This window comes from Ictidomys tridecemlineatus, chromosome 4 (genome assembly GCF_052094955.1).
Source record: "Ictidomys tridecemlineatus isolate mIctTri1 chromosome 4, mIctTri1.hap1, whole genome shotgun sequence".
Lineage (NCBI taxonomy): Eukaryota > Metazoa > Chordata > Mammalia > Rodentia > Sciuridae > Ictidomys > Ictidomys tridecemlineatus.
In genome coordinates, this window is record NC_135480.1 from 109,212,682 (window position 1) to 109,234,219 (window position 21,538).

General features: G+C 35.6%; 1 protein-coding gene and 1 pseudogene across 1 annotated transcript; one reads left to right on the forward strand and one right to left on the reverse strand.

The window, feature by feature from the left end:
- Positions 1 to 4,729: 4,729 nt before the first annotated feature.
- Positions 4,730 to 5,919, forward strand: LOC101975236 (centrin-3-like; annotated as a pseudogene).
- Positions 5,920 to 14,624: 8,705 nt separating this feature from the next.
- Positions 14,625 to 15,968, reverse strand: Pate2 (prostate and testis expressed 2). Its single transcript, XM_005330771.3, has 4 exons — positions 15,917 to 15,968; positions 15,743 to 15,766; positions 15,155 to 15,283; positions 14,625 to 14,817 (listed from the first exon to the last, which is right to left on the reverse strand). The coding sequence occupies exons 1-4, from the start codon at positions 15,966 to 15,968 to the stop codon at positions 14,681 to 14,683; spliced, it is 342 nt and encodes a 113-aa protein (XP_005330828.2). The 3' UTR covers positions 14,625 to 14,680.
- Positions 15,969 to 21,538: the final 5,570 nt, after the last annotated feature.

Here is a 21,538-nt window from a genome sequence, read left to right on the forward strand (position 1 = left end):
GTATAATGAAGTCTGCAAAAAATGATTAATTCCCATTGGGGGAAAAAATCACATTTCTGCATACCCACATTGTTTACCTTCTTTCTCTCCCAAGCAAACTACTTTTCAATCACTTTAACAATATTTATTCAAAACATACCATGTTCCAGGAAATGCCAGGCTCTAGGATACCATAGCTATATCCCTATCCTCATGGAGCAGAGTCTAACAGGAGACTCAGACCTTGAATGAATAATAATAGCTAAGACTGTACATGGTAATTACTATGTGAGAGGCATGTCTATAAATCCTTTATTCCTTTTGGTTCATTTTCTCTTCCTACCAACCTGAAAGTTGTGGGGAGCCATCCTGACACGTGACTGGGCGGCTCCTGTTAAGGGTCTGAGGTGTTCTGGCTGTGTCGGAACTTTCCCGGCCCTTTCCTGATGAGAGAACCCATCTGTGTGGGGGTGTGCCTGACCACTGACCCCAGGGGCCCAATCACTGATCCTGACCTTGGAATGCAATTCCCCCTCAACCTTCATTGGATGGAATTCTCCCCTGAATCTCTTGTTCCCCAATAAAAAGCTACTCCCAGGCTGTTCACTGTCTCTCTCTCTCTCTCTCTCTCCTGCTAGCCCTGAGTAATCCCTGCTGCCCTGCTGGGCAGTTAGAGGAGGGAACCAGAGAGGGGAGCCGTCTCAGACCTGGCAATAGAAATAAGGTAACTGAGTCTGTGTGTTTTATTTCGATCTCTTCTAGCTAACTTTTATGCCAAGAACCTCATTAATGAAACCATTGCGCAGGCCGCATGGTGGAGAAAGTCATACAACTGGTATCCTTATTTGGTTCACCCTCTATTTTCATTGAGACTTTAAAACAACAAAAAAAAAATTGTTAACCAGGTATTTGAGGTTAGAAAAAGCCAAAGGAGGACATTTAGTTAACAGAGATAGAAATCTCAGGAAGCAGCTAAAATCCATAGGCTGAGGGTGTGATAGTCAAACCAAAGTGACTCCATTTTGTTTAGTAACTCCATTTTTTAAAACAACCATGCCAAGTAGAAGGGTCATGACCAGGGCAAGTTGCTCTCTTCCTTTTGCTATAGAAACCTTTAAGAACACGTAACTTCCTAATGGGGCATTGTTTCTGTAACTAAGTTAATGAGGCTCTGTTTTTGTAACTGGGGTGACTGGGCTAATTATGATTGGCTAAGCGTCCCTCCACCTGACTGAACTCTCCCGCTTCTGTAAGTTGGCTTGCTTGCGTTGGCTAGACCCCCAAATATCCCTTTTGCGATTTTCAAGCTTATAGAGAGTGCCCTTGCAATTGTTCAGGGCTGATCAGGGGAATAGCTTTATGTTCTGGACAGTCACCACTGGTGTGCTTCAATAAAGGCTTAATTCGATTATACGTGAGTGGTCTGGAAGTCAGTTTATGAAATCCTGGGAAGGTGCTTTAACTATAACAAGGGAACACAAGGAAAAGGTCAGGTTACTAGTAGGCTGAATGAGGGATCCCTTGGAACTGAGACCCAGATATCTGAGGAGGGATTGCTTAGTTATTGTTGGCTCTACAAGAGCTCCAAGGAGGGGTTCCAAGAAATTTAAGTTTATCCCTGGAGGGAAGGGACACTGTTCAGGTGGTGTTGGTATCTCCATGGGAGCATCATGAGGCTGGTTCTGGAAGTGGGATTGGGGACCATAAAATGGAACCTATTGTAGCACTGAAATCTAATGAAGACCTGCAAGAGGCACAGGAGTTAGGAAGAAACGTGTTTCTTTCTCTTCCTCCAACCTTCCAGTGTCCCTGCTGTATTCCTTATTGGCAGCTTAACAGGCAGCTACTTTGCAAAGGCAGAATCATAAAGCAGAGCAGATAACTGTGCATTTAAAGATGAGTGACAATCATTTAATAACCAGTGCAGTCTTGGCTTTGGCCGCTTGGCATCTGTGCACTAATTAATTAAACTATGATTTCAGCATACGCATCCTAAAAAGGTTAGGTTATCTTATAAGACACAACATATATATTTGGACTCTATTTAACAAGAAAGATAATTTTATGCTTTTGCTTAATAAGATGTATTTATCCTTAATACAAATAAAGACACCCTTACCCTTTCTCTGAGTAAGGAGGAGACAAATTCTTAAAACTTATCTCTATTTCTCTAATAGCCTACATACTCATTCCTGTCCAATGGTGAATATTTTTCAAATCCAATAAATTCCACCTGTCAATTGCCACCAATTATTATATAAAAATAGAGAGAAGACTAAAGTTATGACAAGAAAGGAAAAGAGGCATAGTTGCCCAGTCTTTGCCTTTGGGACCAATAATGAGACTGTAAAAACTTTCTTTTTCTACTTACCAATTCTGTTTTTCTTTTCTCTCAATCAGAACCTCACCAGGTAAGGTTTATTGACCTGTTGGGATAATGCCAACTTTATTCTTGTAGGATTCAAATATTCAGCCATCCTCCTTCTGTTAGTTCCAGAGTTTTATATTTACTTTATTATTGCACAGAAAGAATTCAGTAGCCCTTCAGAGAATCTCATGTATTCCAGACATAGTCATTTCTACCTTATTGTGCAACCTCACTCCAATTCCCCTTCAGCAATCAGGATCAGTTTTCTCAGAGAATAGAAAGACCTCCCTTCCTACCTATGGTTTCAGTGGCACAGGATCTTAAAATGGTCATACTGTGCGAGCTTTGAAATCAACTGAATCACTGTTATGTTTCTTAATGGAAACATTTCTTCCTCCACAATTAAGTCTTCCAATGAGCAAAAATGAAAATTTTAGGGGTAGAAAAATGTGTCCCCATTTCCACATTTTGATTCTTGGACCTATGTATTTGGACTATAGGAAAAAACAAAACCATATATTAGTTACTTATGCCCACAATGCACCTCATAAGATGCACTCTAATCTATGTAGAGCATTTATACTGAAATCATAGTTTGGTTGAGATTTCACTGGATATTTTCACTATTCCGTCAGGCAAGTTGCTTCAGGTAATAAGGTTCATGGTAAGATAAGCAATTTCCATGGACGTGAGGATATTCCTGTTCTTCCTTTAACTTGGCTTGTTTGCATTGGCTAGACCCCCAAAAGTCCCTTTTGCGGTTTTCAGGCTTATAAGGAGCACCCTTGCAATTGTTCAGGGCTGATCAAGGGAACAGTGAATGAGTTAATTGCTTGGAAAAACAAATGCTATGTGAAATATCTTGATGGAGAGTAATTAATTCTGTAAGTTCACAATTAATGGTGATGGCAGAAACATTATTAGCAGAATTACATATTCAATTACATATTAGTAGAATATACATATCCAAAGTAGATGCTTATTCCACAATCTTTTCATACTGGAATGGATTTAACACAGCCAAGCTGTTAGCAAATAGCCATGAATTAATATAAATCTGTCCAGATGAAATGAATAATCAAATGTTCTTACCATTGGAGAATTTTTCATTATTTTCTTTCAGGAACACCCTTGATTGGAGTTTAAGGATTAAGCTGTCAAATTTTTGATGTTGACAGAATCTCCATTTAAAAATCTAGTCTCTCCCTTCTAAAATTGTTAGTCATAAAAAGCAACAGAGAAACTATAGATGTGCAACAGAGGAGAGATGGTAACCTAGCAGAACTACATGCTTCTGCATCTAAATCTGCCATCCTGATCTGCTTGAGTTTGTTCTCTTTTTGGCCATTTTTCCTTAAGCCAGATTGCTATTGTACATGCCCAATTTTGTGTCTCAAAACCCAGAAAATCCAGTAATGAGAATTTCAGGTGTCAGGATTGCTTGATGATCCATAGTTCAAGGAATTGAGACCTGAGGCAATTAAATTAGTTGTCAAAGTCATAGAAGTAGGAAACAAGAGATATAAAAATTCAAACTTAGTAGTCTTCTAGAATATTTACTCATAATATTTATGTTACAAACAACTAAGAAGATACATTGATAATAAAAGTAAGAAAAATACAGAAAATTACAAAAAGCAGAAGACAATTCAAACTTTCTTTTAGAAAAGATCTTCATGATAAACACTTCCCAAATACCCTTTATTTTGCAAAACTGAAACTCTGTATTCACAAAAACAGTACTCCCCATTCTTTCTACCTAATTTCTTGGCAACTACATTCTATTTTTTGTTTTCTGTGGATTCAATCATTCTGGGTGCCTCAAATAAGTAGAATCATACATGCATTATTTGATCTTTGGTGTCTGGATTATTTCACTTGGCATTTATTTTCATGATTCATCCATGTTGTAACATGTGCCAGAATTTTCATCTTTTTAAAAACTAAATAATATTCCATTGTAGGAGATACCACTTTTTGTTTATTCTTTCATCTGTCAGTACACACTTCAATTGCTTCCACCTTTTGCTTACGTGAATAATGCAACATAAATATGGATGTACAGATATCTGTTCAAGCCCTTGATTTCAATTTTTCTTTTTTCTTACTTTTAGTACTGAAAAACGTAAGTCTTTTTACTTATAAATAATAATTTTATATATTTAAGGGGGTACAGAGTGATGCTTTGGTACACTTATACTTTGTTAATTGATCAAGCCAAGACATTTAGGTTATCCATCATCTCAAACATCCCTCGTTTATGATGATAACACTCAAATATTCACAAATATTCACTCATCTAGGTATGGGAAAGTCAGGATGCGTTGGGTAGGGGTTTTAAATTGTTCTTAAGAGGAACATCTCTGAAGAGAAAATGAGAAAATGAGTTTAGCTTTGTGAAGTAAATTTGTAGTTGACAAAACAAAGAGAACAAATGTCTTCTTTGATATAATGAGAACAACTATGAACAGAGCAGGGAGGAAGAGCAGGAAGAAAAGATTAACATTAAACAGAGACATGAGGTGGGAGGGAAAGGGAGAGAAAAGGGAAATTGCATGGAAATGAAGGGAGACCCTCATTGCTATACAAAATTACATATAAGAGGTTGTGAGGGGAATGGGAAAATAAACAAGGAGAGAAATGAATTATAGTAGATGGGGTAGAGAGAGAAGATGTGAGGGAAGGGGAGGGGGGATAGTAGGGGATAGGAAAGGTAGCAGAATACAACAATTACTAATAGGGCATTATGTAAAATTGTGGATGTGTAACCAACGTGATTCTGCAATCTGCATTTGGGGTAAAATTGGGAGTTCATAACCCACTACAATCCAATGTATGAAATATGATATGTCAAGAGCCTTGTAATGTTGTGAACAACCAATTAAAAAAAATAAAAAAAACAAAGAGAACAAAAAGAGGAAAAGTTTCTGAGGAAAATAAGTGAGAAATTAAACATGTTTTTGAGCTGTGTAATACAAAAATGAAGCAATAGATTGTCATGAATTAAAAGTGGCTATGAGAGCCTTGAGATTTTTTTTATTATTTTGTTTTATTTTTTTTAAAGAGAGAGAGAGAGAGAATTTTAATATTTATTTTTTAGTTTTCGGCGGACACAACATCTTTGTTGGTATGTGGTGCTAAGGATTGAACCCGGGTCGCACACACGCCAGGCTAACGCGCTACCACTTGAGCCACATCCCCAGCCCCGAGCCTTGAGATTTGATGTAAAAAAATCTGATATTGAAGATTCTTAAAGATTATGACAGAGAAGCCACGGGGAAAATCACTTTTGAAGATTTTAATGAAGTTGTGAAAGACTGTATATTGGAAAGAGATCCACATGAAGAAAATACAGACAGCATTTAAACTGTTTGATGATAATGCTTCAGGTAAAATAAGCTTGAGGAATTTGCACCATGTTGTAAGAGAATTGGGTGAAAATTTGAGTGATAAAAAACTTCAGACTATGATAGAAATGTGATAAAGATTGTGGTGGAGAAATAAATCAAGAAGAGTTCATTGTTTTATGAACGGTGACATTTAAAGAATTACAAGGATAAACACTAAGAATGTTGCAGTTACTACCTTCCATTCTATTTTTGTATGGAGAGCAATGTTAAAAAAGAAATCTATTCCATTTTTTTCCCCAAAAGGGCCAAAATTAAGCATCTTCTGTATTTATGTTTTACTATTAAATTTCTTTGTATAAGCAGTGCTGTTAGTACAGAAATAGTTTAGCATTGTATTCATAATATATATTTCTATAAAAATTTTTTAAAAATGAATCATGATATATATTCTTTCAGGATTTTTTTTATTTAACATTCATTATTACTTTTGGTGCATACTCTTTTAGACTTTCACTAATAAATGTTTATTAGTATCTTAAAGTTGGGCATATTTTCTATTTTATTTTGCTTTCTAAAATCTGTTAACCTTTTTAATAGAATATTCTAAAATATTTTTACATTCTTACTAGTTTCTGAAGCAAAGATCAAAATATAAATAGTAATAGAATAATACATTTTTTTCAATACTGAAATCTCATCAAATTTGACATTGTTTCAATGTTAGATGACTCAGCATAGGCCTCATTTCTTCTTAAAGAGTCTCATGTCTTTCAATTTGGAGGGCATAAGTATTGTGCATATGGGTCTGACCCACTTATCCTTCTGTTCTTGAACTCTTGGCATGTTAACATTAAGAATGAAAGTTAAATCTGAATATTTCTTCCTTAAATTAATTGAATGAATAAAGTTTGAATTATCTGACTTCATGAAAAAATAAAAGATTTAAATTTTGATCTTTTAGAATATATGAAAATATAAAATGGTAAGCCACAGAAATAAATATGGTTATGTTTTACCAATACTCTGGATCCAAGATGGCAGGCTAGAGTGAAGCTGCATTCTGTGTCACTCCAGGATCTGGGATTGAAATAGTGGGAATACTGTTTCTCTGAAAATGTTTAGAGGACCCCTCACAGCTGCTCCCACACAGGAATCATGGCTTTAATAAGACTCCTATAGCACAATATATCAAGAATCATTAAGTGGGATGGATTCAAACCAAAAAGCTTCTCAGCAAAAGAAGCAATCAGTGAGGTGAATTCAGAGCCTACATCTTGAAAGCAAATTTTTACCACATGCACATCAGATAGAGCACTAATCTCTAGAATATATAAAGAACTCAAAAATCTTAACATCAAAAAATAAAATAAAAATAAACCAATGAATAAATGGGCCAAGGAACTGTACAGACACTTCTCAGAAGTGTTGGGCATATTTTCTACCAACAAACATGAAAAAATGTTCAACATCTCTAGCAATTAGATAAATGCAAATCAAAATTACTCTAACATTTCATCTCACTCCAGTCAGTATGGCAGCTATCAAGAATACAAACAATAAGTGTTGGCGAGGATCTGGGGGAAAAGGTACACTCATACATTGCTGGTGGGACTGCAAATTGGGGCAACCAATATGGAAAGCAGTATAGACGTACCTTAGAAAACTTGGAATGGAACCACCATTTGACCCAGCTATCCCACTCCTCAGTCTATACCCAAAGGACTTAAAAGCAGCATATTATAGTGACACAGCCACATCAGTGTTTATTGCAGCACAATTCACAATTTCTAAATTGTGGAAACAATCTAGATGCCCTTTAGTAGATGAACTGATAAAGAAACAGTGATATATATACACAATGGAATATTACTTATCATTAAGAGAGAATAAAATCATGGCATTTGCAGGCAAATAGATGGAGTTGGAGAATATTATGCTAAGTGAAGTAAGCCAATCCCAAAAAACCCAAATACTGAATATTTTCTCTGATATGAGGATGCTGATCCATAATGTGGATTGAGGAAAGAGCATGGGATGAATGGAGGAACTATAGATAGGGCAAAGGGGAGGGAAGGGTGGGGGGCAGGGGGGTTGGGAATGAGATGGACATCATTACCCTAAGTACATGTATGAAGATACGAATGGTGTGACTCTACTTTGTGTACAACCAGAGATATGAAAAATTGTGCTCTATTTGTGTACTATGAATTGAAATGCATTCTGCTGTCATATATAACAAACTAGAATAAATAAATAAAGTTTTAAAAAAATTTTTAAAGTTCTTGTCATCCAAAAAGAAACATTCTGTGATTCAACAGGAAACAGCAGATAGACTTTCCAGGTATTGGAGGGCTCTTCTGCCTTGTAAAATTTTAAGGAGAAACAGATGATATGGTAGATAGGTCATAGAAAAGTGATATCTATTCTAGGCCTTTACTAATATGGTTCCTGATTATATGAGTTCTCTTAGGAAGAAAGTTGGGTTGTCTATTTCAGTGACTTTTTAAAAATTTTTTTGTCTTAAATTTAATATAATTTGAGGCACTTTAAATGCTGTGAGCTTCCTAGAGGATTATATTAAGATATATCCACTAGAAATTTAATAGAAAACTAGTAGGGATTAGTAGAACAGTTGTGATATTTCAAAGAATTCTCTGGAAAACAAGGTAATTTTTCACATTGAGTAGAACTTAATTTGAATGTGAAATCAATGTTACAATAGTAATCATATTCAAAGCAACACACAGAAATCAAAATTTAAAAATTTTATTACTTATACTGATGATTGCCTTCTGTGTCTTGATCATAAAATATATTGATTTCCAGGAAATTGAAGAATAAAACATTAAAGCAAATCTAGAAAAAAAATCCACCTTCTAGCTATTTGTATCATACAATGTTGTTAATTATTATCACCCCTGTATAATAGAACACCAACACTTATTCCTCCTACCTAGCCATGACTTTGTACCCTTTAAGCAATGTCTCCCCATCCTTTCTCTACCATTCTCTCCCTGGCCTCTAGTAACTAACCACTATAATTCTCACATTCTTTTACATATATTTCCAAAAATTGAATTGTGAGTCATCTTCTAATTCTATTTAATTTTTTGAGAAATTGCTACACTGTGTTTTACATAGGCTACTACAAAATTTTACATTCCAACAAAAAAATGCATGAGTTTCAACTTTTCTACATACTTCTTAAGAGTTGCTATTTTCCATTTTGTGGGTTTTGTTTTGTTTTGTTTTGTTTTTACAATAGCCATCCTAATGGACATGAAATGATAGCTCACTGTGGGTTTTTTGTTTGTTTTTAACTGAGGAGCAAAATTGTTCCTGGTGTTCTCAATAAAACCACAGATCTAGAGTATGAGCCACACAAAGGCCCACATTCTCGATGTGTTTTTGATTTGCATTTTTCTAATGATTAGTGATATTAAGCAACTTTTCCTATGTTTATTCACCACACATATTTTCTTGAGAAATATCTACTCAAGACCTTTGTACATTTTTGGTGGGGGCATGTTACTGGGAATTGAACTCAGGGGCACTTGACCACTGAGCCACATCCCCAGCCCTATTTTGTATTTTATTTAAAGACAGGGTCTCACTGAATTGTTTTGTACCTCACTTTTGCTGAGACTGGCCTTCCAAGCCACTGGGATTATAGACATATGCCACCCTACCCGGCTCCTTTATCCATTTTTAATCAGATTGTTTATTTTATTGTTGCTGAATTGTAGAAATTCTTTATATATTCAGGATATCACTCACATCACATACATGAGTTTCCATTCCATGAGTTGTCTTTTCTATTGATTCTGTTAAATTTGTCCTTTAAATGCAGTTTTTAATATTGATATAGTCCAATTTATCTACTATCCTATACTTTTGGCATCATATTCAAATAAATCATTGACAAATACAATGTCATGAAGATTTTCTCTCATGTTTTCTTCTATGAGTTTTATATTTGATGTCTCTTATTTGAACCTTTGATCCATCTTGAGTTAGTTTTCACATATGGTATGAAATAAGGATTTAACTTCACTCTTGTGCATATGGATATCCAGTTTTCCCAACATTTATTGAAAAGATGACAATCATTTGAACATATATGCAAAGGCTTATTTATTGACTTCTATTCTATTACAGTGTTCTATACATTTATCTTATGCCAATACCATATTGTTTCAATTACTAGAGCTTTGTAATGAGTTTTAAAATCAGGAGCCATGAGATCCCAATTTTGTTCTACTTTTCAAGGAAGTTTTGACTATTTGTGATCTCTTAAGAGTTCATATAAATTTTAATATTCTATTGATTCTACTAAAAAAAACTTGTATGTTTGAAGTTGGAGCCCTGGGATTACTGAAACCAAAGTTCAGCCATTCTTTAAAGATTTTTAACTTCTTGTTGATTCCATATATTAGGAACTATTCCATATATTAGAACTGTTTTAAATTCAAATAAATTGTGAAGATAGTACAGACAGTTCTGTTATACCTACACCAAGGTACCCATTGTTGTTAACATCCTGACTCACTGTGGTATGTTTGTTATGATTAATGAATCAATATTGATACATGATTTTAAACTTAGTAAATATTTTACTCATATTTTCTTAGTGTCACCTCATGTTCTTTTTCTGTTCAGGACACTGCATTACATTTAGTTGTTTTGTCTCCTTAGGCTCCTTGAGACATCATGTATTTTTAGATCATTTTTGTCTTTCATGACCTAAACAGTTTTGAAAAATATTGATCAGATATTGATCATGTTGTATTGGGGGTAAGTATTCTTGGGAAGAAGACTAAATGAACAAAACTATTTTCTTCCAACCATATGAAGGGAACTATTGACATAGCTTATTATATAATCTATCACTCAGTCTTGGTCATCTGGCTGAGAGAATTTGTCAGGTTTTTCTACTACAGTAGAGACCCCCTCCACACTTTTCACACTATGCTTTTTGGATGTCACTGTGCATAGCCCATCTTAAGGGCTCAAGTTACATTTGGTTAAATATGGGTGTGTATCTACATAAACTATTTGAAATTTTTCTACATACAGATTTGTCCACTCTCCCCTAATTTCTTTCTTTTTGTTGTTTCTCAGTTACTTATTTTTATCATTTAAACTCACGGGTATTTATTGAATTCATATATTTAGGTTGTTGTTCAACTTATTTTACTTTTAGGCCATTGGGAGATCTCTCCATTTGTTCCCCTGTCCCTTTGATATATCTCCATTGTGTTTTCAGACTCATCATTTTAATTTGCTATTCCATTCCTAGCAGCAACTATTTCTCCAAGAACCTCTGATTTTTTCTTTTGGAGAATGATATTAGAAACCAAGGTGTGAAGAAAACAAAAAAAGAAACCAAGATCTGAGGGTTAAGGGTGCTCATTACTCTTGATAGTACTATACCTAGACCCTCATTTGACATGCAAGGAGATAAACATTTGTATAACATATAAATGTACATATTTATAAATTTTTCTATATACATCCATCTGCGTCTATACTAAACTGATATAAGTTCATACTGATGTCTCCAATAGAAGTGAATTGTTCATTCCATCTACATTATTAAATTTGTGAGCATGGAGTCACTTGTAGTACTCCTTTATTACCCTCTTAAGGAAATTGGAATCAGCAATCAACCATCTTTTTATTTGTCATATTGTTACTTTATGTTCTCTCTCACTATCCTCTTTTTCTTAATTAGCCTGGCTAGAGGTTTATCATTTTTAAAAATCTTTCCAAAGAACAAGCTTTTGACTTGTTTTGTTTGATCTTCTCAGTTTTTCTGTTCTTGATCCAGTTCATTGATTTCTTCTCTAAGTTTGTGCTTATGTTTTATTCTGCCTGTTTTAGGCTTACAATGCTCATTTTCTTATTTCCCAAAGTGGGTGCATGAGAATTTCAACTTTTCTACATCCTTCCTAACAGTTGTTATTTTCTGTTTTATTGTTTTATTTTTGACAATAGCCATCCTAATGGATATGAAATGATAGCTCATTGCAGTTTTTTGTTTGCTTGATTGGTGTTTGTTTGTTTTAAACTAAGGAGCTCAGTTTTGCTTTCTTGTCCTAGGTAGATGTCTTCCAGTACCATACCTTGAGAGAAGAAATCTTTGACTCTGATTACAGGTGTAAAGTACTTGCTCTTCTACCTTAACCATGTTAACTATTTTTTTTCATAAAAACCTTTGATTTAGTTGAATACATCTTCTGTTCTTTCTAGTTTATTGAGTGTTTTGTTGTGAAAAAACAATATCCTTTTCCAGATGCTTTTTCTGCATCTGCTGATAAAGAGTTTGTAACCGAAACTCCTCTTCTAACAGTATCTTTGTTATACGTGAGACATGAGTAATGATTTTATTATATATCAAGCCTGGAAAATTACCAACAATATCCTAACAGCAAAAAAAGATAAGCATGTCTTCCACCTTGACAGGTCATTCGTTAATACAAAATTATGCTATTTAAATTACTGTGCCTTCTACTTAGTTTTTAACCTATTTTCAAATGACTTTATATTCCTATTTAAAAATCAAAAAAGAAAAATGAACAAAAATGTGAATTATTCAAAACAAGACTGTTACAGGAGATCTTTGGTAAATTTTAAAAAATATTTTTAGCTCTCTCTTGAGATTCCCTGTCTTTTCACTCATTTCCTTTCAGTCCTTGAAAATATTCATAAGATTTTTTTTAATCTAGTCTGCTAATTCCAACATCTGTATTTTTGTAAGGTCTTTTTCCTGGTTTCATTTCTAAACAAATAAATAAGCATATTCTAGAAAAGAGCATCCACCCCATTTTTAGGACTAGATAATATATCTAAAAGCCAGAATTCTCTACTGGTGAATAAAAAGTGTGGTTGATTGAGAGAAATGTGATAATGGGTAGGTAGATAGTAGAAATTTCACTGAATACATTTTAACATGAGTTTGTGTTGATAAATTTGCATTAATGTTATCATCTCTTGTGGAGGCATAGTATTTCGATATATTTCGATATATGAATGTTATCACATTTGATTCAAACAATCTTGGTTGTTCCACTTTTATACTTTTATTGCTGACAATTCTCTGAAGCTTGTTTCTTCACGTCTATTTATTTATTTATTTATTTTTCTTGCCTCATTCAAGTTGCCCATTAAGGCAACTCCTGTTTAGCAGAATGCAAGTCTCCAGAGAAGTAAATAACTATGAGTTACCATAAGCCAACACTTAATGGAGTTGGGTATACTAATCAAGAGAAAGAATTTCAGTAGACACTAAAATCAAATCAAAACCATCCACTACATTGATTCAGAATTGTTGCTTTGTTTTGTTTTGTTCTGTTTGTAGTACTGAGAATTGAACCCAGTGATGCTTAACCACTGAGGTACATTCTGAACACTTTTAGTTTTTATTTTGAGAAAGGGTCTCATAAGTTACTGAGGCTGGCCAAGAACTTGCAATCTTCCTGCATCTGTCTTCCAAGTTACTGGAAGTTACTGGGATTATAGGCATGTGCTCCATGCCCAGCTGATTCAGAAGTAGTTTTAAAGTTTGAAACACAAAATGTATTTCCCCTCTTCCTCTCCCTTCCCCCTTTCTCCCCCATCTCCCTCTCTCTGGCTCCCTACACATTCTTTCTTCTCCCCTACCTCTTCTACCCCACTAGACTGACCTCTCCCATCCCCATGATTCAAAGGGTAAGAGGGCCCACATACATCAGGAGCCCATGCCTTAAACTCAAAATATTATGTTACATTGGCTTTTACAATCTGCTTGCCTATTTTGAAAAAGTTCTTTTGTCTTTTTTTTATTCTGACCCTGTAAAATTCAAATTGAGAATTCTTTAGAAAAGATGCGTTCTCCAGCACAGATCAAAACAAAGGGTAAACATCACTTCTCAAGTGGAGAGGTAGTTCACTTAAGAACTTCGTGTGGCATAATAGAGAAAAGGCTCATGGGAATCCAGGATCAAGGACTACATTGGGCCTCCTAAAGAGAGAAATGCTAGGGTTATTTTGTATCCAAAACTATTCCATCTTGTCCACAGCTGTGCTTCTCCCCACATAAGTGTTGCTTGGTTTATATTTGTTTTGCTCAATGTTTGCCTGCTTTTTTCCCTTCCATTATCTTTCTGCTATCTAACATCTTCAGCTTAGCTTACTCATGACTTCATCTTAAACAGGGTGCTTTGTTACCCAAACAGTTCTCCATGCTATCTCTCTGCATTCTATCATCTTTACCTACTGTTGAAGGCCATTTGTATGTTTTCCTTATTCCCATAAGAAGAAACTGAGTAGTCATCTTTGAACAAGGCCTCCATTCCCAGTCCAATCACCTAATTCAATAATGTCCCCAGGTTACCTGGCCAGCAAAGGTCATGATAATCCAAGGCAATTCCACTCACATCAAATTATCTCTCAAATCTCAGTTTCCATAGACTGATGTCCCCCTAAAATTTTCCTTGATGCCTTATCCCTATGTCTGTCCATTTTTTTTTGTTGTTGTTTGCTTGTTTTTTGGCCTGAAATCATCCCAAAAGCTCTATCAGAGTAAGATTTGACTCATGTTGCCAGCGAACCTTGGGAAGCTGGGGTTAGCTCTCCTGTACCTGCAGAACCCATGGTCAAAACAACTGTTATCAGGAAGTTGTGAGGCTAATTCAAAGAGAGTTCCAGCCCAGAGGAGTGGGTGTAGATGAGGATAGAGTATGATCTCAGAATTCTCAGGACAGTCTTGGAATAATTTTGGTTCATGAATTTGCATTTTCAAATAGGAGATAATAAATAAACAAGTCTGAACCTATTCACAGCAGCAGCAGCATGAAAAAAGTAAAACTCCCTGCCTGCAGTGGTACAGCTGGCTTTCTCACTCCTTATTGACCAGGAGAGGAGAACAAAATATAAGCTTTGGGGAAGAGGTAAAGTAGGTCGTGAGTTAAAGAAAGATCTCAAGACCAGGAATGATGTAGAACTAGAGTCCCTCAGGGAGGTTGCAATAGTTACTGTGTTGGCAACAGATAAGCTCTGTCCTCTTATTAAAATTCATGAAGTTGATGTCCTCACAGAAGGTCATACAGGACAATCTTGAATAATGATACATACTCTTCCCTGAGGAGGTGAAAGAGGGGAAATACAACTGAAAATACAACTGAAATGACCCCTTTTTTATCTAGATCCTCACTAACCTTCTCCAGGCCCAAATGAGTTACAAGACTAAGTCTACTAATTACTGACTTAGAGAATGGATTCTATTCCCTAACTGGTTAGGGATATCAGCCTCCCCTTCACCCAATTTTGTCTTAGGAAAAAGTTCATCATTTCCATCCCTCTACATGAGCACCCATCCTCGTCCACCCCAGTCACCTACTCATTGTGACAGCCAAAGAGCACCACTGCTTCTAAGAGAAGAGTTAGTCATTTCCCTGCCCCTTTATACCCACATTACCATTTTTCATGAGTACATAAAAGTTCTCTGTAGCACAGAATTGCCTGTGCTTCAGGTTGCAGGACTTCATGCTTCCATAGCAGAATCCAAGATGATATGTTCTACATTTATAGCATACTGTTGCAGTATCTGCCAGATACAGAAAGAGGTGCTTAGATGACCCAGTCTGGAGAGGTTTCTCTGGGCTTGAGATCTTCTTTGCAGGGACTCGCTAGGGCTTCCTAACTTTACTGGGTTAGGACTCCTTTGATAATCTTATGAAACATAATCTTTACAGAGACAAACCAAATGTTTTATAACATTTCAGGAGGTGGGGGTTCCAGAAAAATTTATCCAAGGACCTCAAGTAATAAACTCTTTATCTAGACTGATGATTTTATTCAGTGATGGGTAAAAGGAAGAAAAGAAGGGTATTTAAGCCTCCTTTACTCCAAGAAATGGACAAAATATGATTGGGAAAAGATGAAACTCCAAAGATTCTATAGCAAGAATGGATTTTTGCTCTCTCTGAAGATGGAAGGGAGGTTTATACCTAAATGTGTCACAAATGACCTGTCTGCCAGGATTTTAAACCAGATGTGGACTTACCTTTTACAGAGTTTTTAAACTCAGCTGTAAAGAGAAGGAAAAAAAGAATCTCTCGTCATAGTATCACAGACATCTATCAAAGCCCCAGGAGCCAATTTTGGAGACTTTCCCTTCCCCGGGGTCTGTCCCTCTCTTAACCAACCACAAGCTAATATGTTAATCTTTAAGACTTACCCCAATAGGGGCAGAACAGGAAGGCTGTGCCCAGAAGAAACAGAAGAAACATTCTGGAACTTCTGTCATGTGCAGCTTCCTATGGAAGGTGCTGATTGTTCTCTCCTTTGATCTGTTCTTGGGCTATTCATCTTAATGATAAAAATCATAAAATTTCAGGGCCAGATGGTACTTTCATGTTCCCAAAACCAAGCCACTAAATATGGTTCCCTCATAGTAGTTCAATGGATTCTCACTCTGATTTTGCACAAATCCTCCCATTAAAATAAAACTGTGTTCTTCCTGAGTCTCAAACAATCTTCCTGATGGCTCCTACTTCAGAGTTGTAGGTCTTAATAAGGGAGGTGTTCTTTAGAGCTTCCTATGCCCCATCCTTGTAAGGTATTTGATAGCAAATCTCATCCATTCTCCTCACCTGGGTTCATTTTTTTCCATCTCCATTGCCATTATTATAATCTAATCCATTACTATTTCTTGCCTGGAACAAGAAATAGTCATATTTTTTCTCCTTGCTTTCTATTCTTGCCCCCTTACAATTATTTCTCCACAAAGCACCCAGAGAACCCTTTATATATCATAGATGCCACACCCCTTCTCAAAGCCCTCCAATAGTTTCTCTTCATATTTATAAGAAAATTCAAAGCTCTAATAGCAAAAAAAAAAAAATCCTTCCCCAATCTGAGCAATGGTCACCTCTTTAATGTCTTTTCTACCTTATTCCCCTTGCTCACTCAGATCCCTGCTCAAATGTCACCCTCTCAAATAGAGCAGCATTTCCTCTATTCTCCACTCTTTTCCCTATTTTGTTTTTACAGCAATTCTCGATACCTCACTTCGTGTGTCTAACTGTTCACTTATTGACACCTCTACTAGAACAAAGCAAGTGCTTTGCTTTATTTATATGGCACACCCAGCAGCTAGATGCTTGGAACACACAAAATAGCCAATAAAGATTTGTAAGGTTGGGCTGGGGCTGGGGCTCAGTGGTAGAGCAATTGCCTTGCATGTGTGAAGCACTGGGTTTGATTCTCAGCACCACATACAAATAAATGAATAAAATAAAGGTCTGTCAACAATCAAAAAATATTTTTAAAAAAAGATTTGTAAGGTAAATTAGTCATAGTCTTCCCACATCCACTCCTGATTTGGATAATGTACATTAAAATTAAACTCAGATACTATTTTTACTTAAGTCTCAATAATCTAAATTTGATAATACCACAGTGTTGGCAAGATTGAAATAAAACAAGCACTGTCTTAAATTGTTGGTGAGGGTATAAGTTAATACATCAGTAAGCAGGAAAATGAGACAACAGTTCTCAAAATTACAAAGATAGGGTGATCCCAACCCAGTTGTTATATGGACTTGAGACTTGCACATTTGGCAGTTTCTAGTATTTTTAAGGTAAATAATAGATAAATGACTAATTCCTTAGGAGTCCTTCATATTTACAATTAAAATGCAAGACTACAAAGTTTTTACTCAATTTTATATTACAACTTTAATCTCCTTTGTTTTATATTGATTTTCAAGGACATAGAATCAGAATAAAATAAAATTAGAATGATATGTATCTACATGTCATATAACAATTATAACAAACAATTTTAGGTATATAAATTACCATATAGCATATATAGAATAATATAAAATTAGAAAAAAATAGAATAGCTGAAAATAGCTTGATCCCACATTAAACACCTCAGTCTCAGTATAACAATATTAAGATCATCACCAATTATGGTTCTAAAATAGTTTCAAATTTTTGTTTATGCTCATCAGTGTATCATTTTTATGACTATTATTCTACCCCATCCAATCATATAGCTATTGAACACTTTGCCTTTTCATCTTTATTGAGTCTCTGTTTTTCTAGGTTTATATTTAAAATTCATCAACAGCCCAAAAGTTGAAATCTCTGTAGTATTTTGATCAGAAGCAGTTTCCCCCTAATAGATTCCTTAGGAAGGGCCTATGGGAATAAAATTTTTAAATGTACTATGCCAAAACACTTTTTGTTTTTTACACTTGAACCTGAATTCTGCCAAATACAAAATCCTTGGTTTGTATTTTCTTTCTTTATGTATCATAAATACATTTCTCCATTTGTAAGGGTCTAATGATTAACCAAATTCCTATCTGTCACAAGCTGTTTGATCTCTTGGATTAAAAGTTCAAAGGACTTTTTTCTTTGAAGTTGAGTAACTTTATAGTACGTCCTGGTTTACTTCTTTCTAAGTAAAAACAAAAATGTCCTCAGGTAGTCAGCATGCTCTTTCAATGTGAAGTTTCAATTCTTTTAAAATAATAATAATAGAAAGTTTCTTGTTATAATCTCTAATTAGTATTTGCTCTGGGGTATTTTTTCCTTGCTTTTTTCCCAGGAGGATCTTTATTTGTGTATTGCACTTTTTTAGTAAAAAGTCATTTTTTGAAGCACTAAATATCGTTCTTCCTTTATTTTAGATTTTAATTTTTTAGTCGGTTTCACTTCTTATTTCCCTTTAGTCAGCATGTCACTATTTACTCTCTTCTCCTTAAATTTTCATTGGGAGGGATATCAAGAAAAGATGCCAAGGATGCAAGGCCCGCATCACCCCATACCCAGAATTTCTCTCAGGTTTGAGTCTGCACTACCTTGAAGAATACAGACACATCTCCCACAGGAAAAGGAGCAGGTTACCACTTAATATATAAGTGGTAAGCTCCTAAGCTCAATATTCCTAAGCTTTGACACAAACCTACAATGTGAGAGCTTGAAACTGGGCCTCACTTATCTCACCCCACAGGACTCATGACATAAGAAGTAAATACCAACCAATGCTGATCAATGTGGATTTCTGACTTGTGCTTCTGCTTTAAATAATGAAGTACTTTGTTTTTGACCCAGGAATTCTGTTTCTTACACCAGCATACAATAACAGGCTAGCTCGGTAGTTTGCAAATAGAGTAAAATCTGAGATCCCCTATAGCTCTTGACACTTGAGGAAATAAGAAAAACATGATAATAGAGTTATTTTTCTGAAAGATAAAGGACAAGAGCTTCCAAAAGGCAGGGTTAAGAGGAATGAGAAAACTTCCTGGAATTCAGTAGCTAATGTTCTCACCAAATTGGAAATAGGTAAAGGCACACCCCCCATCCTAGCTATCTGTGTTGGTTTTTATCACTGTAAAACAAATTGTCATAAACTTAGTAGTTTAATAAAGTTTATCATCTCAGTTTTTATAAGTCTGAAGTTTGGGCACAGTGTGACTGATATATTAGTTATATATTGTTAGGGAATCGGTTTTTCAAACCCTGATGTCTTTGGGTTTCACCAGGCTAAAATTGAGGTATAATTCAAGATGATGGCTCTCATCTGGGACCCAGGATCTAACAACCCAATCCAACAACCTGAAAAGAACTAAATCCTGCCAACCACTACATGATTGGCTTAGAAGAAGATTTTTTTCCCCAGTCAGGACAAGTTGTAGTCACACCCTAGTTGATACTTTGATTATAGTCTGTGACAGACTCTGAAGCAAAGAATCCAGCTAAACCACACTCAGATTTCTGACCAAAAGAAACTCTGAGGTGTGCCATTTTATTTTTTCAAGGCATTAAGATTTGAGAAATTGATTGCACTGCAATGTATAACTTAATATATTGGTCAAAATACCAAGGACTGCAAGACAAACAAAGCAACTTATATGGGGACAAAAAGAAAGAGCCTCAGATACTGGAAGATGTTTGAGGATGAAGAAGGCAGCTCCAGTACTGAGGTGGGGTAGCAAAGACCCCTACTTCTCCAGCCATCCCTGCAGACAGGCCTTCCCCTCCTCTCTGCATGTTCTACACTCCTGACCAAATAATAAACTCCCTACAGCTATTTTAATACCAGAAGTGTGTGCATTCAACAACTTGATCTTTTTCTGCTAGAAAAAAGAAAACGAATTCAGAATATAGAATTTCGGGAAAACTTTCAGGAGACTCAAACACCAAGCTGAATTGGAAGCTATGCAGCCAGCTGTGATCCACACTCTACCTGGAGGGTCTCTCAACTCTCATGCCTCTGTGAGCCACAGGCCCCTGTGACTAATGATTTTCTCACTTGGAGCCTCTGACAACAAAAAGGCAACCACCACCTCAAACATTCCTTGGGAATTTAAACTCTTCACCTTCCTCCTATATCAGCCCTTTTTGGGAAAAGCAGCTATTGATCTATATCAAAGCTCTTCTAAACTTGAATGCCTGACCCTAGGAAACCTGTGGTTTTCTGACCTGATACTCCCATGTTAGGGTGGACCAACTCAGATTCAATAATTAAACATGTGATCAGGGCCAAAAAGACTCCAATAATCAAACAAAATTGTATATTCAAGAATGCAAGTGGCTTGGCCTGAGTGATAGCTCAGCTTTCCATAAAAAAGTGACAGCCATCTCCAATCCATGACCTGAAATAAATCTCCCAGCTCCATTAATTCTTGATTTGCAAAGGTTTCCCAAATTGTTTAGGCCTAAGTTCTGAGGGTTCAGGTTAGCTAGAATCCAGTGGTGTCCCTCCCAGCTATGCAAAGCCCAAAGGATGTGTGGTTGCTCTGCTCCAGGGATAAAACTCAAGACCCTGCTCATAACTCTGGGCAATGTGCCACTTGATGATCCTTGATGTATTTTTATTTATTCTTCAGCTGTTAAAAATGTCCTAGCCACCTTGTCCACAACTTGGAAGATAAGCAGACTGCTCTTTGGGGATACATACTGTAGAAACAAATTACAGTTGCTAATCAGACCACTTGGGTCACTTGTGTAAGTGCTGAGAGTTCAGGCATACTCTCCGGATGAGAATCAAGCTACTTACTGATAAAATGAACACCTTTGTCACTTGAATCATTGCACTGGACATGGCAGTGCATCTACCATCAAGGACTAAACACACACAGACAACATGTAGAAGTTGCCCCTGCAGTCTACCTGTCACAAGTCAATGGGAGAATTACAAGGCGAAGATCCTTCTCCATTGTGCCTTCATTTTTCTTATTCTTTTACTTACAGGTTCTATTCCTTGCATTTGAGCTAGAAAAAAAGAAATATTGTTTTACAACACATTTGGAAAGGTTTGGTTTCATTATTTTCTGTTTATAATTTTCCTAAACTTTTAGAAGATGGCTTAACTCACGTAGCTTTTTAAATTCAGAATTTTGTTCTCATTTGTTTTCATATGTTTTTAAAATATAATGGTTCACCATGAGATTTCATGGCTCAATTCCTTCTGCTATTTTTTTCTATGTGTCCTCTTTCTTTCATCTCTATGTGCTCTTGTCCTGTTTAATTTTTAAATGAGATATAATTTAAATACAATAAAATTCAGCTAAGTTTCATATAAAACTTAATGGGTATTAATAATAGGTAACTCCCTATTACTACAATCAAATCCAAAATACAAATATTTCTGTCACTATAAAAACTCTACTAGGATCTGTTTAAAATAAAAATTCATCTCATCGCTGGTCCTAGGCTATTATTAATCCATTTTCTGTTGATACAGATTTTATTTTTTCAAGAAAAAGAGTTGATATGTAGATGAATGGATAAAGAAAATGTGGTATATATACACAATGGAATATTACTCAGCCATAAAAAG

Bases quoted from the DNA above. Each gene is read 5' to 3' on its own strand.
- Pate2 (XM_005330771.3), bottom strand. From the start codon at position 15,968: ATGTTTCTTCTGTTTCTTCTGGGCACAGCCTTCCTGTTCTGCCCCTAT. The intron at 15,767-15,916 runs GTAAGTCTTAAA...TTCTCTTTACAG, and splicing joins CCTGTTCTGCCCCTATTGGG to CTGAGTTTAAAAACTCTGTA. The intron at 15,284-15,742 runs GTAAGTCCACAT...TGTATCTGGCAG, and splicing joins GTTTAAAAACTCTGTAAAAG to ATACTGCAACAGTATGCTAT.